General features: G+C 30.9%; 2 protein-coding genes across 3 annotated transcripts in view; one reads left to right on the top strand and one right to left on the bottom strand.

Moving 5' to 3' along the window:
* The window catches only part of LOC142329988 (uncharacterized), a 38,747-nt gene that overhangs the window by 3,479 nt on the left and 7,382 nt on the right, over positions 1-27,886 (top strand). The gene's annotated exons all lie outside the window — the stretch shown is intronic.
* On the bottom strand, positions 51-24,045 carry LOC142330261 (ribosome biogenesis regulatory protein homolog). Its single transcript, XM_075375448.1, has 6 exons — positions 23,816-24,045; positions 17,284-17,539; positions 16,780-17,016; positions 14,034-14,162; positions 12,485-12,600; positions 51-330 (listed from the first exon to the last, which is right to left on the bottom strand). The coding sequence occupies exons 1-6, from the start codon at positions 23,968-23,970 to the stop codon at positions 177-179; spliced, it is 1,047 nt and encodes a 348-aa protein (XP_075231563.1). The 5' UTR covers positions 23,971-24,045; the 3' UTR covers positions 51-176.

Here is a 27,886-nt window from a genome sequence, read left to right as displayed (position 1 = left end):
TTTAAAATGTATTAACACAAAAAATGTTAATAAAGAAATTACAAGGTAAGTGATAAACACTTTGTGATAAACAAAGTTAAAATTTAACACTTTATTAAGTTAAAATTTAGCACTTTTATTAATAAGAAAATATTAAAATTATAACAAATGATATATAATTCTATTTCTTAATTTTTTCATCGTCGTTTTCTTCCTTTTGCTTTTTTATGGGGATTTCGTCTTCCTTTACCAGCTGCTGGTTTTTTACTACCCGATGGTTTACCAATACCATGCTTTTTCCCTTGTTTCTTTCCACCTTTCCCTTTAAATTTTTTCTTTTCTTCAGCTCGCCTACAAAATACAATTTTATAAATGTTACAGAATACAAAAACAGTAACACACATAATTATATTAATTAAAAACAATGATTGCATATAATGTGAATCATTATTGAAAAATTATACAAAAATTACCCCTTTGCATTCTTTTGTTGAATACAGTTTGACATCATAATTTACTGGTACCGCTCCTTTGTTGAGTATGGCTCTATATTTTTAAACTAATCACAGCTTTGCACAGATATTCAAAAATAAATTGACATCTGCTTGTAAGATCATAAAACCCATGTAATATCGATATTCAATAGAATTGAAAATATGTAATTTTATGCTTAATTACGTACTCAATGTAACGTTATGTACTCAATGAGTCAGCATAGCATCTACCACTGGTTCTGGTAGCTTTTTAACTGATTCTGATATTGAAAATGATAATATTGATAAAGAATCTGATTACCAATTCATATTTTAAATAAAATACTTGATAATAAACACAAGAATTATGCTATGTGCTCCAATCGTTCAGTCAAAGGTGGTAGAAGAGAGTGTATTTTGACGTGAAACAGCTTCTAGAAACTTTACACCCAAAAAATTGTTTCAAGAAATATCACTGTGAAAAAATTATCTTAAATGACATGAGGGTCCTATTTTTTGATTGAATGAAGGTTTTTGTGAAAAAAATTAATTTTTTTTTACATAAGCAATTTTACCATATAAATAGGTAATAAATAAATTTAATTAACAGCTGACAAGGAACCACGTGATGAAAAAATTGCACACCAATGGTACTACCTGATTTTATAATTGGAGGGTAAAGTGTTAAAAGTAGTTTAGGAGATAATACTTATAACTAGAAGTGACCCTTCTGGCAAGTCTTCTACAAAAAGTTCTAATTAAAAAGCTTTAATTAAACAAAATCATCGTTTGATAGAGAAGATAATCTCATGATTCTAAAAGCTATGATTTCAAAAACCTTGAGAATTGGGGTTGAGCCACATGGCTGCAAGATTTGATTCAGTTACTGACAAAGAAAGATAAAAAAAAAAAATTATCGGCTGGAAATCGCTCAGGACAATCAAGAACTGTTAGAATAAACTTGGAATGTTTAAAAACATTACTAGGGATGAAACATGAGTTTAAGATTATGCAAAAAAAAGTCCAATTTTCACAGTGGAAGAAGCTGCAAACAAGCCAGCTCTTATAGCTGCAAGAGCTGTAAACCAAGAAAGTATAACAGTATTACAACATGAACATTGAAGCAATCCTTACTCTTTTCTTCAACCCTATATAGTCCTGTCCTGGCTCTCTTTTATTTCTTGCTGTTCTCTAAATTGAAAAATCCTCTAAAAAGAAGATTTGATAGCATGGGAGAAATTAAAAATGCTATGAAGCAGCTGTAACTGTAACCTATTAAAAAATAAATAAAATACACGAAGTGGTTTCAAAAGTGGAATCATTGGCAAAAGATGTGGCTTTCAAAGAAAATTACTTTAAAGGGGATATCACCATTGACTCTTACACCAGTTACAGTCCAAGGTCAGATACTTTCCAGACAGACCTCATACATAGTAATTCATCTGCATGTATTTGATGATGACTGTTTAACAATCAAAATGACCAACTGATTTTAGATTTTATGAATTTTTTTTAAACCATTTTCAGCCTTTCTTGTTTCTTAATTTATATAACACAATAATAGTTCCATATTTATGGGACTATATTAATAGTCATATATACTACTATTGTCATTGATGGTCTTGTATTTATACTAACTGCTCTCTGGAGGGTATGTTGGAGTTGGTGTCTATAGTTCTCTTTTCAGTTTTTATTTATCTATAGGATGACATTAAACTAATTTTGATTGAGAGCTGGAGGCAATTAACATTGCTTTAAAAAAAGGTGTTGGCCAGAAATGAGATTCCCAAGAAAGTAGTATTGTTTATAAATCTAAATTTGCCCTCCAAGAGATCTCGTCATTTTATCTCCCAATTATGTCAAGAATATCTGAAATTAAGCCGTCTATTGATAGATTAGGTGAAATTGATATTTCAGTTATCTTTCAATAGATACAATCTCACACTATGAATTGAAGAAGATGAGAAGGCTGACTTGGCAAAGCGAGGAACCACAATAATGATGACTAAAACATGTAACTTGTCTTACCACTCCATTAAAAATGTTATAAACTGAAGGTTTAAACGAAAGTTCTTAAATTATCTAACAACTCAGGCCGGAGGTAAACAGTATATAGCTCTAATTAATGGCAAAAATGTAATTCCTGACAACCCTCAAAGGGAATCTGCAGCAGTATTCAGGATGACTGCAAGTCATGACTGCCTTGCAGAACATCTTTTCAGGATTAAAATCCTCAAATCTCCTATGTATGTTATCTGTAGAAGTACTTGATAGCTTTAAAATTGCAAAATGATAACAATGACTTACATGTTTACATTAACATGTGTTCAGAAACATGTTTTTGTGACAAACTTTTTTTTTTCAAAAAACAAAATTATTAGCGCATAAAATTATAGTCAAGTTAGGGGTTTTATGTTATTTGATGTAATAAAATTAATATTAGTTTTTGTAACTAGAAATAAAATCATTCATTGTATCTTCTCAAAAGAACTTTATTGACATCATTAACATATGTCAACTGATTTCTTGTCTTTACATATGCCAACAATAAATAAAAATTATAATTTTAAAATTACTGAAAGTAATATTAAATATTAACTAAAATACCATCAAAACTACCAGATGAATTTGACACATGAACTTAACAACAATTCTATTACAATATGATTAACTATGCTTTTTATAAACAATCAAGGTGCCACTTTAAGAAAGTACCATGAAAATAAATAACTAATAATTTTAGTTGTTTAAATGACAGTAATTTGAATTTTGGTTTGGTTTACAAATAATAAAATTCTCTAACATAAGACAATTTTTGAAAAGTTCATCAATTTCCAATTGACTTTTATTAAAATTAATTTTCTCGGTGTTAAATTCTCTACAAATATCATTGAAAATTTTTTTTTGTTTAATGCAACTTTACTAAACTTAAAAAGTTTGTTTTTCAACAATTTTCTTGAAAACTAATAAACACATAGTTCTGGGACCTCTTTTATTTATTAATTTTCAAAGTAAAATACAACAAAAAATTATTCTGGAACCATAATTTATAACCCAAGAATACTTGTATTATCTTTAATTCTTTTGATAATTGTAGTAATTTGAAAATAAGTAATTTCAAGACAAATTAGTATGAATTTTTTGCTTCTAATAATGTAAAACGGTTGAACGTTATCATCGCCCGGAAAATAAATAAATAAAAGTAATTAAAGTTGTTAGATAAAATTAAAACTTAAAACTACTATCACAAAAACAAAATCCGGAAACCCATTCTCGAATAACAAAAACACTAACATGTAACTTAAAACTACGTTAAAAACTATCACATTAAAAATAAATAAAACTTAAAACTAAAAAAGGAGATAAAACTTAAAACTATTACGTTTAAAGTCTTACAACTAATATCACAAAAATCTTACAACTAATATCACACACGAATTTAAAAAAACAAACAAAAAAATATGAATATATTTATATAGAAAAAAAAAAAAAAAAAAAAAATTCCGATAGGGAGTGTAAAAGGCTCGCTACTCGGATAACAAAAACAATACATAGGACAATACATACAATTACGAAAGAGTACATACTTATTAAATTTTTTGCATTAACCCTATACTACGTAAAAATATAAACATCCGGTTTAAAACCTCCTTATCGTCACGCAAGATACCACGGATGTTACTAGGTAGTTTAAATTTACGACGCAATGCCGCATAACATATGCAGTCCATGAGTATGTGGCGCACAGTCACGCGGCAGTTGCATCTTGCGCATAGAGGTGGTTGTCCTCTTGTAAACAGGTACTCGTGTGTGACTCTCGTGTGTCCTATCCGCAATCGACAGAGAACTACTTCCTCACGCCGGGGTTTTCTGTATGAGGAGTTCCATGGTAACACAGAATCTTTAATCTGACGGAGTTTATTATCAACGGTAGCTGTCCAATCACCTTGCCACCTTGTTCTTAATAATTGTTTTACATAGTTAATGAAATCAGAAGTAGCAACTCGGGTGGTGAAAGGAGGCTGGTTACATGCTTCTTTGGCAGCGGAATCTGCATGTTCATTACCTGGAATCCCTACATGGCTAGGGACCCAGCAAAAACTTAATTCTGTGTTGCGATTATTCAACTCAGCGATTGCGTTGTAAATTTCAATGACGATAGGATGTTTGGAATAAAAGTTTTTTAAGGCTTGGAGAGCACTACACGAGTCACTGCAAATAAGAATTTTTCTATATTTAGGGTTAATGATGTTTAGAGCCTTATTTATAGCGTATAGTTCAGCGGTAAACACACTCGTAATACCGGGTAGACCAAACATATAAGTTCTCTCATTAACAACAAATGCACACCCAACTGTATCATTTTGTTTCGATCCATCAGTGTATACAACCGCGTCTGGTTTCATCTTGGAGAGAACACACTAAAACATTTGCTGAAAGACAATAGATGGTGTTGATTGTTTATTGTATGTGGTCAGGTCAAAATTAAAATTTATAAGGTTTATTCTCCACGGAGGATATGAGCAAGGATATATAGGAAAGAATGACGGTTTGTCAACATTTATATGCTGCAGCAGACGCCAGGTACGGATACCTACCGGTGCAGTACGACATGGATGGTCCTCATACTTTCCTAGATTAGGATTTCTAAAGACTGACTCAAGAGCCGGGTGATTTGGTTGTCCTCTGAGACGAGCAAAATACGATAATAAAAGCTGGTCTTGTCTATCCCAAAGTGATGGTTCACCACAGTCTACCAGTAAGCTTGCGACAGGACTAGATCTAAACGCGCCTGTGGCAAGCCGAAGGAAAGCATGATGTACACTATCCAGCATTTTAAGCACGGTTTGACGAGCTGATGAGTAGGCCACACAACCGTAATCTAAACGGGAGCGAACAAAGGAATAGTAAAAACGTATCATACATGATCTATCGGCTCCCCAGTTGGTGTTAGTAAGGACTCGCATCATATCTAGAATTTTGGAACATTTTGTTTTCAATTCTTTTAAATGTTTGACCCAAGTAACACGGCTATCAAAAATTAAACCTAAAAACTTAACGTAAGTAGAGATAGTAATAGTCTCACCGTTAAGAAAAATTTGCGGAATAGAAGGGTTTCATAGCCGAGAAAAAACTACACATTTTGTTTTTTCGGATGAAAATGTGAAACCAGTAATCTTGGACCAAGCTTCAAGGTGATATATAGTGTTCTGCAGTAGTCTCTCTGCTGTAGGTGCCGAACGGCTTGCAATGTAGATAGCAAAGTCGTCAGCAAATAGAGAGCATGAGACAGGAGCCTGAACACATTTGGTAATATCATTTATGGCTACAGAAAATAAGGTGGCACTTAATACACTACCTTGGGGCACTCCATTCTCCAAGATGACACTATCTGAGAGCGAATCATCCACACGAACACGAGCCGTTCGGTGATTTAAGAATCCCCGGATAAAAGCAAGCATATTGCCCTTGATTCCCCATTTTTTGAGAGTGTTAAGAATACCACGTCGCCAGGCTGTGTCATACGCCTTTTTTATATCGAAGAAGATAGGACGAGGTGCTGCCGATTTAGGAAAGCGTTTTGTATGGCTGTTTCCAGTGACACTAAATGGTCAATAGAAGATCGTCCTTGTCAAAAACCACACTGTTCTGGAGATAGAAAGCCATGTTTCTCCAAGTACCATGTAAGTCTGCGGTTTACTATTCTCTCCATTATTTTACACAAAACGCTTGTTAATGAAATAGGGCGATAGCTTGAGGGGTTCGTCTGGTCTTTACCAGGTTTTAGTACTGGTATAATAAATGCTTCTGACCAGCCGGGTGGGAAGACTTGTTCGGAGAATAAACCGTTGAAAATATTCAAAAGTTGTTGTAGTGCCGAATTAGGAAGGTGTGAAAGCATGGAAAGGCGAATGTTGTCCGGTCCAGGGGAAGTGTCCCGTGAATTTTTAAGTGCATGTAACAATTCTTTAAATACGAATGGAGTGTTTAATTCACCAACCGAATCACCAATGTTTAACGACAACACCTCCATTTGTATCTTGTACCGTTGAAAATCGTTATTATATGATGAGGTGAGAGACACCGAGCGGAAAGATTTTGCTAGACTATTTGCCACTTCCGAGGATGATGAAAGGAGTTCTCCTTCATCAATAAGACCAAGAATAGATTGTTTTGGTGATCCGAAGATTGCACGAATTTTCTTCCATACAGTAGACGTGGAAGTAGTGCGTGAGATAGTGCTCACGTATTTCGTCCATGAATTCCTCTTAGCGTCCAAGAATACTCGACGGCACACCGCTCTAGCCCTGCGGTATAAATTTAGATGTTCTGTTGTAGGCCTACGATTAAATTTACGTAGTGCCTGCCGTCGATTCCTAATAGCATTTTTGCATTCATCGTTCCACCATGGAACAAAAGGACGTCTAGGATTACCCGATGTTTGTGGGATATATCTGTTGGCATTCTTAAGTATCATGGACGTAAAAGAAGAATATTGGTCGAGGATGTTCGCTCCATCGTCATACTGAGATTGGAATGCTTTACGGTATCCGTTCCAATCTGCCTTTTCAACAATCCATCTCCGTGGCCTTCTTTTAATCTCGCAGTCTACACCGAAACTAATAATAATTGGTCTATGATCACTGCCGTGAAAGTCATCACAAATCGACCAATTAAAATGAGGGAGTACATTCGGTGAGCATATGGAAAGATCAAGGTTAGATACAGCACCAGTTGATAAGGACATAAATGTGTGTGATCCATTATTCAGTAGGCAAAGGTCAAAATCTTGTCTCAATCTGTTTATCATATTTCCTCGAGTGGAGCAGAAGGTTGAGCCCCAGGAAATATGATGGGTATTGAAGTCTCCTACTATTAACGATGGAGATGGTATTTGTGTGAGGAGATTCGAGACATCTAAAACACTGAACTCAGTGTTCGGTGAGAGATACAGATTGCAGATATGCAATTTGAAGGGAATAGAGACCTTTACTGCAACAGCAGGAATGACAGTGGTTAGTTGAATTCTTGTAGCTGACACCCCATTCTTCGTGAAAATCGCTACTCCACCACTCTCCCTTCTGTCTACTAGGCAGTCGTATCTCTCGCAGAAGTATCCTCTAAGTGTAATTCGGTCATGTTGTAGAAGGTGAGTTTCCTGGAAACACATGATTAGTGGATCATGTGTGTGCGCCAGTACTCTAATATCTTCAATGCGGGACCGAATACCTCTAACATTCCACTGAATAATGTTCATAAGTGTAAAAAACAAATAAAAAAATAAATTTCGGAAACTATATAAAAATTAGTTGTACGTGATTCGGTTTTTCTTTTTTGTATTTTTTATTTTAAAGAACTCCGATGCCCTAGGGTCGGGTGGTTCTTCAACCATATCCTCCAGTATATGAGGTGATGGTGGAGGAGATTTATTTGAATGGGATGCTGTAGTTGACATCCCAGAAGAGATAGTTATGTGGGTTCCCTTTATGAAGAGCTTATTAGGTGGCTTACTGCCAGCTGTGATAGTCGCTATTCGTGGCGGTACGACTTTGGGAATAGGAACTTTCGTATGTATCATACTGTTTGATTCACTAGCTGGGACGGAGGACTTTTTATTCATTTTTGTCAGCTCTGAGATAGTGGCTGTAAGTGAAGCTACTTGATCAGATAGCATCTGAACAAGTTTTTTAAGCTCATTGCAGGATTCGCACTGCTGATTATTAGCATTTGTAGGAATTTGGTTAGTTGTAGCGGTGGCAAAAGATACGTCTGGTTTAACCAGGTTCCGTGAGTTGTTTATCTTTTTATATTCTCTACGTGCAGCCGGAAAAGATAGTTTTTGCTCCGTACAGATTTTGAGAATTGCCTTTTCTTCTTTAAAAGTTGGGCAATCTCGGGAGCGGGCTGTATGTGGACCACTGCAGTTTGCGCATTTTTCACTTTCTTCGCAGTTAGTGTCATTGTGTCCTTCTTTAGAACATCGAGCACAGATCTCCGTTTTTGTACAAGATGTTGTAGTATGACCAAAACCTTGGCATCTGAAACATCGCCGTGGGTTGGGTATGAATGGTCGTACCCGAACCGAGAGGTAACCCACTTTAATCTTTTCTGGTGGAACAGGAAGATTGAATGTTAATATAAGAGACGGTGTCGGTTCTTCTGTTCCGTTCTGCCGTTTCATTATACGTTTCACTTCAACAACATCTTGGTGGCAAAGCTCATCAACTATTTCATTGCTATGTATATCTAAGAGGTCTCGACAAAAAATTTCACCCCTGCTCGTATTTAAAGTTTTGTGGCTTTCAGCACTTATATTTATACCACCCATATTACGGAGATGTAAGATTGATCGACTCTGTTCGTCGTTGAATGTTTCAACCAGAATCGATCCGTCGCGTAATTTCCTGATGTTCTTTGGGGAGCCACTTGCACCTGTTAGAGTTTTATTTATAAGGAAAGGTGAAACCTTTTGGAGGGAGCCACCTTCCTGACTATTTCGGAGAACAATGAATCGAATATTTTTAGTGTTCAAGTCTAAAGATTTGTAGTTCTCTTCCATAGGACTTTTATCGTCGTCAGACAAAGCTGACCGAGGTCTCTTCGCAAGACATAATTTGGTGGTTTTTTCAGATGGACCACCAACCATCATTGTGTTTATTGTTGGAATTGAAATTTTGGTCCCATGAGTACCGGCGAAAGATGGACCACTCCAGCAGAGCGCACGCGTACTGGAGCTAGAGCTAAGTACAACTGGGTTCGCCCTGGTGCCCAGAGGACATCGTTCAAGACTCACTATGTAGAGCCATTCACCCATCGGCACGATTTGTTCCCACCTTGGGTTACGGTTGCGTTTCGTAAGATGTCGCAACACCACCGAGTGTTAATGTAAGAAATATCAGTGTAGGATGTTGTTGTGTAATTGTGTAAGTGTGTATGTTGTAATTTATGTAGTGTTCTTGGTGTAGTGTATGTGTATAATGTAAAGTGTTCTGCAGCTCACTGTATAGTGGGAAGAATAGCTGCAGAGGCTAGGCCCGTGGGGACGCCAACCCCCAAAGTCTTAAAGAATAAGACTCCCCGTCGGGGGGGCTCTAATAATGTTAAACCGTATCACAAATGAGAAGCCACTTAATTGTAAAAAATCAAACAATTTTTTAAACCATACTTATCCTGGATCCACAACAGAAAATCATTAGCTATAAAAGTTACAAAATTAAAAATTTTGATACTCCCACTAAAAATAAAAGGAAGGAAATATAGTGGGTGAATACGGGCTGAGCAAAAAGAAAGAAAGAGGGGACAGACTTATAGAGTTTTGGACGAAGTATAATTTAGTAATTGCAACACCCAGTTTAAAAATCATACTAGAAGAATATACAGATGGAAATAGCCAGATGATACTGCAAGTATCAGATATATATCATGGTTAAGCAGAGATTTAGAAATAAACTTGTTGACTGCAAAGCTTACCCTGGAGCAGACATTGATAATGACCATAATTTAGTGATAATGAAATGTAGATTGGGGTTTAAAATCCTGAAGAAAAGGTGTCGCATGAATCAGTGGAATTTAGAGAAGCTTGAGGAAGAGGAATTAAAGAAGATTTTTGAGGAGGACATCACTAGAGGTCTGAGTAAAAAAGATAAGGTAGAAAATGTAGAAGAATGTTAAAAAGGAAATTCTTAAATTAGCAGAAGCAAACTTAGGCAGAACAAAGAGAACTGATAGAAAAACTTGGATTTCAGACGATATATTGCAGCTAATGGATGAACATAGATAATATAAGAATGCTAGTGATGGAGAAAGTAAAAGGAACCATCAACAATTAAGAAATACTACAAACAAGAAGTGCAAACTAGCAAATGAAGAATGGATTAAAGAAAAGTGTTCAGAAGTGGAAAGAGAAATGAACAATGATAAAATAGATGGAGCATACAGGAAAGTTTTGTGGTACATAAATTAAAATTTAATAATGTGTTAAACAAAGATGGTACACCAATTTATAGAACGAAAGGAAAAGTCGATAGGTGGGTGGAATATACTGAAGACTTTTATATGGAGGAAATGAATTATAAAATGAGGAAGAAGAGGAAGTTGAACAGGATGAAAGGAGAGGCATAATACTGAGATCTGAATTTAAGAGGGCATTAAAAGATTTGAATGGCAGAAAGGCTCCTGGAATAGATGGAATACCTGCAGAATTACTGTGCAGTGCAGGTGAGGAAGTGATTGATAGATTATACAAACTGATGTGTAATATTTATGAAAAAGGGGAAGTTTCATCACTCTTCAAAAAGAGTGTTATAATCATGATACCAAAGAAAGCAGGAGCAGATAAATGTGAAGAATACAGAACAATTAGTTTAACTAGTCGTGCATAAAAAATCTTAACTAGAATTCTGTACAGAAAAATTGAGGGGAGTGGAAGAAGTGTTACGAGAAGACCAATTTGGTTTCAGGAAAAGTATAGGGACAAGGAAAGCAATTTTAGAGCTCAGATTAATAATAGAAGGATAGAAGAATAAAGAAAAGCAAACCTGTTGGTTGCATTTGTAGACCTAGAAAAGGCATATGATAACGTAGACTGGAATAAAATGTTCAGCATTTTAAAAAAATTAGGGTTTAAATACAGAGATAGAAGAACGAATGCTAACATTTACAGGAACCAAACAGTAACAGTAATGATTGAAGAACATAAAAAAGGGAGTCTGACAAGGATGTTCCCTATCACCGTTACTTTTTAATCTTTACATAAAACTAGCAGTTAATGATGTTAAAGAATAATTTAGATCCAAAGTAACCATACAAGGTGAAAAGATAAAGATGCTACGATTTGCTGATGATATAGTAATTCTTGCTGAGAGTAAAAAAGATTTAGAACAAACAATGAACGACATGGATGAAGTCCTACGCAAGAACTATCACATGAAAATAAACAAGAACAAAACGAAAGTAATGAAATGTAATAGAAATAATGAAGACAGACCACTGAATGTAAAAATAGGAAGCGAAACAATTATAGAGGTAGAAGAATTTTGTAATTTGGGAAGTAGAATTACTAAAAATGGATGAAGCAGGAGCGATATAAAATTCCAAATAGCACAGGTGAAATGAGCCTTCAGCCAGAAATATAATTAGTTTACATCAAAAATTAATTTAAACGTCAGGAAAAGATATTTGAAAGTATACGTTTGGAGGGCAGCTTTATATGGAAGTGAAACTTGGAAGATTGGAGTACCAATTGAGAAGAAAAGATTAGAAGCTTTTGAATATGGTGCCACAGACTAATGTTAAAAATCAGATGGATGGATAAATGAAGAGGTGTTGCGGCAAATTGATGAAGAAAGAAGCATTTGGAAAAATATAGTTAAAAGAAGAGACAGATTCATAAGCCACATATTAAGGCACCCTGGAATAGTCGCTTTAATATTGTAGGGACAGGTAGAAGGAAAAAATTGTGCAGGCAACATTTGGAATATGTAAAACAAATTGTTAGGGATATAGGATGTAGGGCATATACTGAAGGGAAACAACTAGCACTAGATAGGGAATCTTGGAGAGCTGCATCAAACCAGTCAAATGACTGAAGACAAAAAAAAATGTTATATGTTTATATAAGTCATTCAGTTTTATATTCTACTTACAAAACACCCTATTCAATACAAAAGGCAAGTAAAATGATGATCATATGTTAATCAGTTAATGAAAATCAATGTTAAATCTATTCAGGAGTTCAGCCAGTAGACTTTCACTAAAAAAGGACGCAAAAATTTTAACATTTAATTAAGATATATTAAGACTTAAGCCCATATTTTACATACTCCCTATACTTGTGATTTAAATAAAAATGCACAGCAACAACAGCATAGTTGCAAAGCAGAATGGAGAACTAAGTACAGATAAGTAACTATTGTATATAATTGTACATTATGAAAATAATGTATATATACGAAAAGAATAATTTAGCATGTAAGAACGAACATTCTAAGATTTTTATTATTATAGCAATAAGAAATATTTAAAATACTTACTGTGACTGTTCCTCAAATATCTGTTTATTGACAGCTTTACTAATATCCAATTTCGGTTTCTTGTTTAATATACTATTTATAATACCTAAATTAGATTCCTTTTCTTCAGCAGCAGGCTAAAACAAAAAGAGAAAAACACTAAGTGCAAATGATTCTGAGTACCAGGGTAATTAAATCAATTTACAACCTAGCACCTGGATAAATAAATAATCAATTTTCCAGGTTCCATAGCACCTGGAATATCTCAAGAGAACAGTATCCTAGAAATCAAATACGATGTCAAGTAAAGATTAATCACTACTAAAGACAAGTTTAATTAATTAGTTCCCATAGATCACTGAAGACAGCAATGCTGGGTATAGTTTTAAGGCATATTGTTGACATTTATTAATGGCAAATCTCCATATCTAGTACCAATTAAATTCATTTATTTTTAAAATATACATATTCAAAAACAGAAAACTTTGTATACGATTTATTAGAGTTGTACTTGAATTGTAGACGAAATTAAATTAAAGCTACCAATAGTTAATTAAAACACTTGTCGATTTTTTTTTTAAAAACATACAAACAATAATTTAATACCATTTTAGTAATAATTTCAGTAATTCCAACGTGAATTCAGCTTAGCTTGAATTGTCCAAAAATAAAAAAAGTATTCTTGTTTTTTTATATAAAAGAAGATAAACATGGTAACTCACAGTTTTGTTTAACTAAATATAAATTTTATCACAACCTCGGTATATTTTAAATATCGCTTACATTTTTCCAGATGCTATTATAATTAATATGTAATATATTAATCAGTTATGGCAAAAAAATAATATTTACTGAAATCTGTATATAAAAAATGTAACTTTTGTCATTTGATCATAACAGTTTTTTTATATCTTACTATTAAAAAAACTGATACAATCAAGCCTATATCTTCACTTTTAATAATTAATGTTTTGCTTACCACACAACAAAATTCCTTTTAATAAAACATGATCACGATGTTAATTGTAACCATTATTAAAATATATTTTATCAACATTAAATATTTCTGGAAGAAGGAAGGTTGCCAATCATTTACAGATTTGGAATATTTTTTACCTTTAATGATTTATCATCTATTAAGAATGAAATAGTAAAAACAAAAGTGCATATTATTTTACATAACAATGGTAGAAGCATTTAAAATTTTAGCAAAACAACCTTTTCGTGACTTAGTCTGTTGACATTCATTTTAGCAAATATTTCAATTAAAAATAAAAAGGACAATTTCTTTTTAATTTTAAGGTTATTCTATGCAAACATTTTCTACATGAAGATGGCTGTCCTGCTACAATATGATGAATTATTTACAAGTATAATCAATCTATACTTGCATTTACAATATGATATACACCATTAATGTTTTAGTATAATTCTTTTATATCTTCAACTGTAACACTGTTGAGTATAGTATTTCTATAAATTTAATTTGTTTTAGAAGTATATTTACTATGAAAATTCTGAAAAAAAAGATTACTTCTTAAAAACACTATTACTTTATTAAAATAATTACCACAGGTGCAATTTTCCTCTTTTTAGTTCCTGGTAGTTTTTTTTCTTTAGCTTTCTCTTTAGGAAGACGTGGTTGAAATTTACCGATTGAAGCTGTTGAAATTCTTGCAAGTCCTTCTGCAGTCTCCAACTATAAAAACAAAAAATGAGAGTACGAATTTCTAAATAAAAAATTAATTTTACTTTATCAATAATTAATAGTTACTAATAATATGATATTTATATAGAACAATTATTACCATGAAGAAAGAATCAGGAAGTCTGAATTTATCTGGTATGCATTTCAACCATTAAGCTAGCATAGAACTGAGCAAACAGAAAGAAAGGATCTACTTTCAAAATAGCTTTAAAAATATAAAAGTTGTATGTGGAAGATTTTGAATGTGTACTTTTTCAATTATTTGTTTTTTAAGTTGACTCATAATTATTTACTAAACCTTAATTTGACACCAACCTCAAAATATAGTACTTTTTTAAATAACTGAGTTAAGTATCATTGTTCAATTTAATTTTTAGTGCATTTCTTTAATTAGATTTATTCACTTTAAAAAGTTTATTTCATTTTACATTTTTTGACTAAAATATGGAATAGCCATACATAAACAGATTTTTGCAAGTAATACAAAAGCAAAAAATCTGTCTCTTGTAATATTAATAAAGGAATCCAGAAAAATTATGCACAGAGTCCTTAATCAAGCATAACCTAAAACCTAATATGCAATATAGTAAATATAACATTTTTACTTAATTGTATGAAGTAAAGAATGTACTATGATCATGAATAATTTCGGTTTTCAGATTTCAATGAAAATATCCATTTTGATCATCCCTGAATCCATTTTAACTAGTTTCGGCGTGATGTCTGTACATACGTTTGTATCTCCCATAATTGAAAAACCAGTCGTAGGATATTGAAATTTTTGACTTAGGACTGTTGTAACATCTAGTTGTGCACCTCCCCTTTTGATTGCAATCAACTGAACCAAAAGTGTCCAAAAAAGCCCAAAATCAAAAAAATAACCCGATTTTGGGTTTTTTCTTAATTGCAGTAGCCCTCATTGAGAGCTTTTCAACAATATATCATACATACATGGTACTTATTTTCATTGGTTCCCAGAGTTATAGCCAAATAAAATTTTAATTAATGAAATATTTGGATCTTACAAGGCACATCAGATCAAATCAGATTTAAAAAAAAGGAGATGAAGTCTTTCATCTCCTTTTTTTTAAATCTAAATATATTGATTTATTAATAATTATTAACCTCCTAATTGTAAAAAAAATGTACGATAAATAAAAATTCAATAACAATAAAAAAAAATGAAAAAATATAAAGTTATTAATAAAATAAAATTTTACATACTTTTCATTTCAAAAAAATGTGTATATGTAATTCAATAGGCGTACAAGGAAGTCATGTGGTGTTCACATCAGATATTTTAACCAAACTTCCACAACTAACTTTTTTTTTTTTAAGTAATATCTAAAATTAATTTGAAAGTAGAATTGCACCAAGGTGTTTTATCATTATGCTGCAACAATCCAACACAAAGTATTGAGGATGGCAAAAAAATAAAATATACTTCTAAATCCTTCATGAAGACAACAAATTTTTAATTTAAACAAATTTTAACTTTAGTTAAAAAATATTAATCTAAGTTAAAAATTTGACCACAGAGGAACTTCTCTACAGATTAAAAAACTTCAGATACACTACTACAGCATATCTAAATTTAAATGAAATAGATACAATAGTTTTTGAGATTTTGGAACAATTAAGTGTAACTCAAGAATAACTCAACCAATCTTCATTCTGCACAACTTCAGATACACTACTACAGCATATCTAAATCTCAGTGAAATTCTTGAGTAATTTTGGATATTTTTGAGCTACAAAATTTTATACACGAATGGTGTTTTCAGTAAAAAAAAAAAACCCATTGCAATTGTGGTTCATTAGGTAAGGCTTATACATTACTGATTCTATATGAAAATGATTCTTATATTATTCCAAAAAAGGAAAACTGAAAAAAAACTACTATAATTTATAGGTGTTGGTTATTTTAGATGAGAAGATAAAAATAACTAGATAACTGCAGGGAGGGGTTCTTTAATTCTGAAATTAAAAATGAATGAAATATGAATTGTTAAAACTACATACAAAAATTAAGAAATTTTTATTATAACTACCAAATAAATATTATTTAATTAATTATTTTAAATTTATTATACCCTAACATTTTATACTTCAGGACAGCCCTTGTATTTATAACTATTCTTTCACTAGCAATATTGCATAAATTTTGCATTACAATATGACATACAAAAACATTTGTTAAAGGAATTTATTGAATACATCATTTTATTCAGAAAACCAGAAAAAATAAATCTTATACATTTTAAAATTATTTAAAAATAACTTTTGCAAATAATCTGCAAATTTTCAGAATTTTATTCAAAATTATCATGGGGGGTCAACTGTATTAACATTTTAATGTTGAAAATGTCTCAGCATAGAGTATTTATATTTAAACCTGTCACATTATTATTGTATGAGTACAAACAGAAAGTGGGTTAGTTATTATCCATGGTTTCAGATAGCTGCAACAAGCCTTGGAATGTTCATCTACAAATAAGAAGAAGAAAAATGAGAGGGTTGTAGACATTTTAATGAAGCAACGAGTCATCAAAGCAAACAAAATATTAAATAATAATATTATTCTAACTACAACTGATATTATCATTACCTGTGCTGATGTTAATTTTTCTGTAGGTGGTACTCCCATGTGAGGTACTTTGATATTATGTGCTGTAGCAATATTACGTAATCTCTGGTATTCATTTTTAGCAACTTTCTCCCTTTGAGTAGCAATTTTCTTTTCAAACTGATCCTCATAAGGATCTGCATTAGCTGGAACTTCAAGGAGCCAATTTTTCTCTTTTTCAGCAGCAGCTCTTCGAAATCCATGTACAGGAACCCATTTCTGCAAAGAGATAAGCACACTTTAACATATGATTTGGTACAAATCAGCAAATAGTAAATACATGAAAAAAAATTATTAGAAGAAAATGTAAATGAAAACTATCTGTATTCTTTTAAATTTTCTTCTAGTAATTTTCCTTTATGTATTTACCATTAATCACTACTCTGTATCATATATCCATCAATATTTACAATAATCATGAACATTTTCAGATATTTTGAAATCGTAATGATGTTAAAACATACAACAGAAAAAGACATCAATTACCTTAAGAATATCATCCCATGTAACTTTAGCCTTCTTCTTTTTCTGCAAACCTTTCTCTTTAGCAAATACTTCCCATTTAGATAGTTGCCTTGGTTTCGGCAAAGGTTTTTCTCTTGGAAGAATATATGATTGTTGTGGTAATTTTACTACTGTAGCTTCTTCAACTTTTTCAAATGGAAGTTCCCATAATCTATTTATTAATAATTGAGTATTATCACGTGCCAAATTCAATAAATACTCATCTTTTTTATTTGACCTAAAAAAAATAAGTCGGTAAATAAAACAATTTTAAATTAAATGTTCATATGAAATTCCTTTTAACACCTCTACCAGTCATATAAGTAAAAAAAAAATATTTAAATACATATATATAAATATTATATGTACAAAGAAAAATAGACATCCATTTTTTTATTAACAAAAAGATCAACTTCAAATAAATAGAATAACTGACAATAGATAATCAACAGTAGTTATTCAGAGGATTAATTTTACAAAATACATAAACATTTTTTGTAAAGAATTCAGGCAACAGAACCAAGATATCAGGCAAACCATGAGCCAGGGATACCATACATGCATATTATCAGTGGATATTTAGTGATGACATCGAGTTAAATGTTCTAGTTTAGATGCTGCAGAGAGAGAAATTATTTCATGTCTGAACAAGTATTTAGTTACACATGGTTGCATACTGCATACAGTGGCTCAACCTCTCCAGTACAACAATAATAATTAAAATAATATTATTTGCAATATTTTTGTCTATAAGTGGCAGTAAATATTACAACACAGTAATTTGTTATAATAAAATCACCTATAAATAACAAAATCTATTCAATATAATGTTTTAAAAATTTATGTTGAAATGTTTTCAGTTATTTTCTGGTGGCAGCTGATAGCAGTTTTCTTGACTTAAGAAAATATGAATTTAGAATGTAATTGAAAATTGTCTGAGATCATAATTGTGTCTGTTCATTTAACATACTGTTGCTGAATGATTTTGTGTGTGAATATATTTCATAATATTTGATTGTGTTAAGATACATCCTTTTTTGTATAAATGTTTAATACCAAATTTGTTGTTAAAGTTGGTGAAACTTTTTTGATCTACAATGTGATTGGCAAATGTTAATGCTATGTGTTTTTATGAGTTACTTGTATCTGAAGCTGTATCTTGTTCGTCCAGTATAGAATATTACATAGTTAGTGCAACTCAGTTTATACAATAAAAGGCATTGTATCTGATGACTATGTTTTGTATGTAACCGTTTACTTAATTTTCTTTCAAAGGCTCATTATATCTATCTTTTTAAATTTGTAAGATATTTTTTCAGTCTTTGTTTATGAAAATTACTGTAATATATTTTTTGTTTTTGTTATCTTTAATTTTATTTTTAATTTTATTCAGGAGTGAGTTAATGAATGTGCTGCTCTCTTTATATGTGGTAAGGGTATGTACAGTAAGTATATAGTACTTCTAAAAGTTTACTGAGATTAAGCGTGTCCATAATCTTACAATAATATTTAAATTATATAATTTCTGTATATTTCAGACATTAGCTCTAGTTGGTTGTTTTATATGATAGTAAGGTGAAGAACATTTATTTGATTATTTTTTCATATTCACGTGTAAAGTTTAATTTATGGGAAAATATATATGCTTAGTTAATTTATGGTTCGATATGTACCCATTTATTTTATATAAATAAGAATCTTCAAAAAACAACTTTATTACCAAACACAGCAACAGAAAAACCCAAAAAAGAAATATTATAACCCAAAAGAAACATTTAAACCAGCATACAAGCCTAATAACCACATTAAAAAACAAAAATAATAATAAAATAATTACTCTATGTACAATTTAAAAAATTAAATGTATTTACATAGAAAGAAAGAAATAGATCCTTCAAAACTAGATTTCTTGAACATTATAAAAATTACAAAAATAATAAATTAGGTTTATCTAACATGGCAGACCAGCTAATAACCAATAAACATTCTACTTCTGATATTAACACAAATTTAGAAATATCAGAAATTAATAAAGATGACAAATATATTGCATACATAAATACAAACAAAATTTCAGTTTTATAAACCATCAGATGGAGTTTGAGGGAGACGGTCTTAAAAAAATTGAAACTAGAGTGAAAAACAGAAGCACCAGTTATAAAAATAGCTTCTTTGAAAGCATTATAAAATAAGCTTCCACAACCTACTTAAATAAATCTGACTCGGTTTGGCATAAAAAAATTAATAGCAATAGATTATATTATTTTGAATAAAACCAATACTTCAGCAAAAAAAAAATACCAATACATTTAATTAGATATTTAAAATATCTAAATATTTAATAAAAATATCCATCTTTACACAGTTTTTTTTCTAAACAGTGTTCATAATAATGGTTTTTAAATTTGATTCTTTGACTTGTCTGTGGTACAACCCTTAAAAAATCAAGTCCCGCAGAAGAATATAATGGTTTTGGTGGGTAAACAGAGAGACTGAATCAATTAGATTGGAAACCACAACCATGAACATGCTACACACTTATTCTAACAAAGATGATGAATGAAATGATAAGTGGAAAAATAACAGCTTAAATTTAACTTGCTCAATAATTTTTAATGGACGATGCCATTGTAATAAGAAAAATACAGTAAAGAGAACTTTATTTAATCAAATTCTGTGTTCTTTTTTGGTCTTGGGTCTCTGTAAGCTTCCATCAGGATGACTGAGCTTTCATTTCAATTTATAACATGTTTGAGTAATTCTGAATCATTAAGAATGCCAAGATAACAAACTGGCAGCAGATAACAATTGTTTTGCAATGTTACTTTTGTTGAAAATTAAATCATCAGTTTTAGGACAAATTTTGCTGCTACTCATTTCATATCTAAAATTCAGACAAAATTATTTCACACAAGCCATAAGAGATTCCCATCTCTTCCATTTTCTATAATAGTGATTCTATAATTAATGATCAGAATATCCTTTATTTTGTCCGATATTTTTATCTACTGTTTTGTGCTAGAACATCCATCCAATCCTGTTATCGACTTCAGAGCCTTCTTGAAACCATTTTCATTTTTCAAACAAAATAAACCACCTCTAGTAATAAAATACATCCTAATTATAATTATACATATATATATATATATATATAACATAAACGCAATGCAACATATGAGAGATATCTCTAAAGTAAAGATCGCTGGGAAATCTCTCTCTCTTAAAGTTGGCGAACCTGTGTTGTTCATTGCCACGCTAGTAATGTACACACTGCATTGTTGTGTGTAAGTTGTCGTGTTGTATCTTTGATTACGTGTGAGTTATTGCATTATAAAATAAACAGGAAAATTCATGTTATCGCCAACTACGAAATACATAGTTTCATACATTTTGTAAACCATCAAAACATTAAGCCGGCTGAAAGTCATAGGCAGTTGGTTGCTGTGTACAGTGATAATGTAATAAATGAAAGAAACGTCCAAAAATGGCGTGAAAGGTTTAGAAATAACAGAATTAATGTGCATGATGAAGAACGTTCTGGGAGGCCCTCAATAATCACAAAGGACTTGTTGAGACATGTTGATGATGAAATCAGAAAAGATGATCGCTCAACAATTTCCAACCTGGCCTTTCTTTTTCCTGATGTTTCAAGAGCTGTTATCAGTCGCATTGTTCATGATCATTTAGGCTTCAGAAAAGTTGGTGCATGTTGGGAGTTGCACATCTTAACAGAACATAACAAAAAAATCCAAGTGGGATCTGCTTTGGAATTTTTGATGCGCTACACAGAAAAAGGTGATGAGTTCCTTAATTAAATTGTTACTGGCGATGAAACATGGATTTTGTATTACATGTCAGAGAGAAAACAGCAGTCAAGTGAATGGCATCATCCTCAATCACCAAACTGCACAAACAGAGGTCAAACCACAATCATTTGGATGCAAACTGATGCCCACAGTCTTTTGGGATCGGTCTGGCACACTGCTGATCGATTTCATGCCACATGAAACGACTATAAATGCAGAAGCTCGCTGTGAAACTCTAAATAAGTTACGGCATGCCATTCAAAATCAGCAGCATGGGCAGCTGACTGACGGTGTCATCCTGCTGCACGATAATGCACCTCCACATGTTGGCGATTAATACATTTGGATGGGAAATTTAGGATCACCCACCATATAGTATGGACTTAGCTCCTTCAGATTACTATTTGTTTGGGAAATGAAAAGAATTTTTGAGTGGTAAGCAATTCAGGTGACAATGAACTTAAAAATGATGTTAATCAGTGGCTAAATGGACTGATGGCGAAAGAATACAATGAGGGTGTATTGATGCTGGTGTATCGCTACAATAAATGTCATTCATGTGGTGATTATATAGAGAAGTAGTACAAGTTATGTAGTTTAAGAGAAATAAAAAATATTTATAGAGTTTTCAGAATAAATTTTTTTTACAATGAAACGGTCTTTACTTTAGAGATAACCTCTCGTACATTTGACAAATAGGAAGAAAATTAAGATTAAGATACAAAGAACATATCAGAGCTTTTAAAAATCAAAAACAAGATCCTAATTATGCAACGTTTTTAATAAAAGAAGGACATATATACCCCAATTAAAATGGAAGAATCAATGAAATTAATTCACAATTGTATTAAAGGAAGAATGAATATTTTAGAAAATTTAGACATTTTCAAATTAAAAAGTACAATCAAGCATATATCCTTTTCAAGAACCTCAATTTACTGCAAATAGATAAATAAAATTAAAAGATAAGTATAAACATTAATAACAAATAAATACTAAGAAGGCCAGATAAATATGAAGGCCATGACATCAAATAAAGGAAGGATCGTTGACTAAACATTATATAAAGACTAATAGAAATTTAAAAATACCAGTACAATAAGTTTTGACAATGCAGTTATTCTGAAACGTGTCAAAATATAATAAAAGAATGACACTAAGAAAGGTAAACAGTATTCAACACAGAAATCACAGTGTTCTAAACAGAAAATATAATAATAATTATCTTAATTACAACAATAAAGTACACAAAAAGAATGGTCATACTACTAAATTAAAAATCAATTTAGGATTAAGAAGTATATTTCATTGCAGAAACAATTAGGGATTTGTTTAGATGAGTATATCTAATGTTGTTTCTGGCGTTCATGAAAAGTGACATTATCTATGTTACAATTACATGTTTTATTGTCCACTTCTTATCAGAAGTATTTGGCGTTCTTTTACATTGTACATTACCTATCTATCTTTGTGCTCAGCCTTTTGATCTATTTTCTTTGTGCACATAATTTTCTTGTTAATCATAATCTTTTTGTCAGTTTGTTACAAAAATGGGTAAAATTTTTGATGATCAATTTTTCAGTGAATGTAAATAATTTTGTTTACAGTATCTCTATTAAATTACCTAAGATAATGAGAACCTGCTTGGAATGATTACAAAACAATAAATTATTTTTCAAAGAACAGATATGCAAAGTTGAAACATGCAAAAAACCAATACGGATGTTGAATTCAAGTCTTCTGATGGTCTGCATTGGCGTTGTTCTGATTCAAAGTGCCATAAAGAGTATGACTTCAGGGTGGTCACATTTTTTTCGGATCAAAACGATTAATTTCTCAGATTTTTAAATTTATTTATTCTTGGGCTCATGAGGTTAATAAAAAAGAATTTTTACAGTTTAACTGGGCAATAAAAGTTCACAATTCAGCAGTACTGCTGTAGTTGGCAGGAAAAACTTTTGTCGGGATATTTAAAAGTAGCATTTACTGACATCTATTAAACATTGGGGAACTTGAGATCTATGTTGAAAACTATGAGACTATCAGTGTGTCAGAAGTACAATGTTGGTCGCATTGTGCAACTGTAGTGGGTATTTGAGGGGCTGGAAATCTGTACTTATCATTGTTTTATGGTACCTATTAAAGATCAGTCACCAGATACTCTTTTATCAGTGTTGAATGATTACGTTTTAGGCGAGTCCATTTTTGTATCTGAAATCTGGAAGGCATATATTAACATTCATGGCCAACAACATACGTGCATTTTACTGTCAACCAATCAGAAAATTTTTGTCGGCCCATCAGGTGCATGCATTAATCGAATAGAGTCCAGATAGCAAAAAGCCAATCAAAAGCATAAAGAACGATACGCTCACACAGAATGCTATTCCAGTCGTACATCTTTATGTGGCACAAGTTGTACGGTGAAAATTCACCGTTTTTTTATTTTTGGAAAAATCAGTGAAGAGTGTCCTTGTTTTTAATTGTGTTTGTATGTCAATTGTTTTGATTGTCTAATAAAAATTCAGTTTTGTTTGTGGCGTCAAAAAATACGGAGATGGACTCATCTAAATAAGAATAAACAGTTAAACGTAATAAAAATGATAAATTAGACAAATGAAACTGACAAAATAAACAACTCGGCTATTTTATAAAAAATAAACTAAAATAAAAACAATAAAAAAATGCCAAAAACAAAAGAATATTACCTCAGTTCTTTCATGTTGATTTCGTTCGTGTCAATTGCTAACAACGTTCCTAAATCATACTCAAGATCCAATAACTTTTCAACATTAGTTGATTTATACTTTCCCTTTTCTTTTGCAACTTTATTGAAAGCTTCAGTGACAATATCTACATCCATTTTTAATAAAAATGTTACAAAGAAAGAGCACTTAACCTACCAAACACATGTGTGAAGAAAACATAAGACAGGAATCAAAAGTTTACTTTGATGATTATCGATACTATTGAATCGAGATATTTGAAACTGACCTCGTTATCGATTTTGGCAGAATTATTATTTTCAATTATGTTTAAGAAATGAAAAACGATTATAAATTTTTTGTTGAAAAAATTATTTTCTCCATGTTGAATACTGCTTACCTTTCTTAGCATCTTAACTCTTTTATCATTTGTTTCTGAAGTCAAAATACTACTGTACTAAATACAATAAGTTTTGACAGTGTAGTGGTTCCAAAACGCTTCAAGTGATAAAAGAATGAAGGTAAGAAAGGTAAGCAGTACTGATCATAGAAACTCTAGGGATCTTAGTAGAAAAGATAATAGTAATTATTATATTAATAACAACAATTTTAAATATTTTCTGTATTATTTTGATTCTAACATATGATAATTATTTAATAATAGCTCATTTTATGAAAACAAACCGTGCTATCATTTTTTTTTCCAGTAAAATAATGTATCAAAAACATTAAAAAGTGTTTATTTTCTGAAACAGAAAAGAATAAATACTAAATATATATATATATATAATATTTTTATCTAAAATTTCATTCTTTTCATGACTTTTTTTTTAGCATGTATCTTTGTTATTGTTATTCATACAAGATAAAGGAAGAGTGCGATATTTTATTAAAGAAAATTAAAAAAATCTTTTTTAATGTTACGATATCAAGAAACAAACTACATATATTTTATTAACGTAACTGCTAAACAATAACTAATTTGACATTTTTTTGATCAACCAGTCTGCATAACTATGACCTCTGTCAATCAAATTATATATAAAAACATTTAACTTTTTTGTATGGAAAGTTGTCAACATAAATTTTCTATGGAAAAGATAAAACTCTTTGGTGTTATTGTTCTCTTCTTTGAAAATAAAAATACAATTTTGCCTTTAGTTCAACAAAATTTGTTTCGTATGGTGATTAATTCACACTGGAATACAATATTTTCTTTTGTTTTTAACAGTGTATAGTATTATAAAAAATGAATTATTACAGAAGAGTTACAGAACCTTCTTGTACTTAATACTAAATTATATTAATGTTTTTTCTCAAAACTAATAGCAGCTTTATCAGAATGTTCATTGGTTTTAGTTTATGTCACATTAGTGTAAGATAAAAACAGTACCTTACAGAATATCCCGGCTTCTTGCTTTCCTTTTCATCCAACTAATACCATTATTCTTTTACATAAAATAGTTATAATGCATTAAACAAGAATTACAGCAAATGACCATGAAGAGTAAAGAAATCAAGTTAATCAATTACAATATTTTATTCATGAGAGTCGATTAGGATTTTTAAAAATGTTTATTTTTTTGTTAAAGGTAAACCAACTAAAATTAAACTTACCATATTTTTTACTTATGTCAAAGCATTTTCAACTATGTATGCAGTTGCCAGTGAAAATTTAATCATTCTGTAAAGTAAATAAATTGCAATTAATTAATCTATTTACACATTTTCATGTTAAAATTGGATGAGTTTGTTTACAAGTTATACTATATATTAAATACACCTGCCATTCATAGGTAAAATAGATATGAAAACAAAAATATGCTCAATTAGAAGGAAACAACATGCTTGTATGGAAGAAAAGAATCCCATATATATATATACACACATACAGTGAGAGAGAGGGGGGGGGGGGTGTTTCTGAAATGGTGGGCTGGCTATACTTTTTCGGATTCTACTTGTAAAACTAAACAAAAAACATCTGTAGGAGAAATGGCAATTTCTCCTTCGTTCTCCCCCTGTCTGCCATTTTTATATAAAAGTTTATATCCCAAGTTTGGATAGACAAATCACATTAATATTTGGTAAGCATCTCGGTAATAAAGTTTTACACTTAGAAAAAAAATCAGGACTTAAATACCTTTGCAAATTACAAAATGGTGGCCCTATTTATTTTTCAATTCATTATATCTCCATAAATATAAGCTTTATCAATATGTATGTTTTGCTAAAATATTAAGCCTTTTATTTTGAACAAAATGACATTTTATTTTTTTAATCTGGTTAACAAATAGTTGAGTTAACAAACAGCAGAAAATTGATGTAATTTTGTGTCTGTTTTTATGTCCTCCACTTTACGTTCTATTCGATTAAATATTGTTTTTATTTATTGTTAATTCTAATATTGTAAATTAGTATCAAATTAAGTAGTAATTTTCTCACAATAAAATTTTAATAATAAAACAATTGATATTAATTTTTCATGTTTGAATAATTTTACACAGTAACTATTACTGCTGATCATGTTAACAATATAAAAATGAAGCTTCTTTCAACAGGAATGGTGTTCAAAACTATCACAACCAGCATATCTGGAGCAACGAGAATCCCCATGTTACCTTCCAAAGTAGCTATCAACAAAGATTTTTCCTGAACATACAGGCAGATATTTTCAATGATTATCTTTTGGGTTTTGTCATTCTACCAAATCAATTAAATGGAAAAAAAACTATCTTGCTCATTTGCCAAAAATCTTCCACATTTTTTTGAACCTCTACAATTAAGAGGAAATATATGGTTTCACCACGATGGAGATTCAGCACATTTCAGTCAGTTGGTATCAGATTTGCTGCATGAAATTTTCCATGAAAAAATGGATAAGCTGTGGAAGGCCAGTGTGCTGGACTGCCCAGGGGGTGATCACTTGACTTAAACTCTCTTGATTTCTACATGTGAGGCCATTTGAAACATATTGTTTATTCAACTCCAATACTGAACATTGAGGATTTTCAACAAATGATCCAAAATGGATTTCAAGAAATCAGAAATACTCCCAGACGTTTTGAACGGTTAAGACAATTTCTCAGAAAAAGAGTGGAGACTTGTGTAATCTCTAATGGTGGACACTTTCAAAATCAATTATAACTTTTAACAATTGCTAACAGTTTATTTTTAAAAAAGTATACCTAATGTTGTACAACAATTAACGTAAGATTATCACAAGTAGTTGTTTTATTTTTTTAATTATTAGGTCTATTATTGTGAGAAAATTATTACTTAATTTGACATTGATTTACAATATTGGAATTAACAATAAATATTTAACTGAATTGAATGTAAAGTGGAGGACATGAAAACAGACACAAAATTACATCAATTTTCTGCCACATTTTGGCTATTTGTTAACCAATTTAAAAAAATAAAATGTCATTTTGTTCAAAATAAAAGGCTTAATATTTTAGCAAAACATACATTTTTATAAAACTTATATTTATGGAAATATAACAGATTAAAAAATAAACATGGCCACCATTTTGTAATTTGCAAAGGTATTTAAGTTCTCTTTTTTTGTTAAGTGTAAAACTTTATTACTGAGATGATTACCAAATATTAATGTGATTTGTCTATCCAAACTTGGAATACAAATTTTTATATAAAAATGGCAGACAGGGGGAGAACGAAGGAGAAATTGCCATTTTTCCTAAGGATATTTTTTCTTTAGTTTTACAAGTAGAATCCGAAAAGTATAGCCAACCACCATTTTAGAAACACTGCATATACTGCAGTACTTGCAATAATCCTTTGAAATGATTACTATTAATTTCACAATATTTATTTATAAACAGAAAAAAAATTACTTTCTAACTATTTGCAATAAACAAATTTGAATAAACATTTAGGCATGAAAGAATATGGAATAATTTAAAAAAATTAAATTTGTAAAAATGTACAAAAAGAAGGTTTAAAAGAAATTACAAACTAATTACGTAGAGAAAAAAATCACAATTTTTTTTTTTGTAATTATTTTATTTCACCAATTGGTTTATATGAGTTTGAAATACTTATTATTAATAC

Source organism: Lycorma delicatula, chromosome 9 (genome assembly GCF_047948215.1).
Source record: "Lycorma delicatula isolate Av1 chromosome 9, ASM4794821v1, whole genome shotgun sequence".
Classification (NCBI taxonomy): Eukaryota; Metazoa; Arthropoda; class Insecta; order Hemiptera; family Fulgoridae; genus Lycorma; species Lycorma delicatula.
Note: the sequence above shows the minus strand (reverse complement) of the source record. Positions and strands in the feature narration are given on the sequence as shown.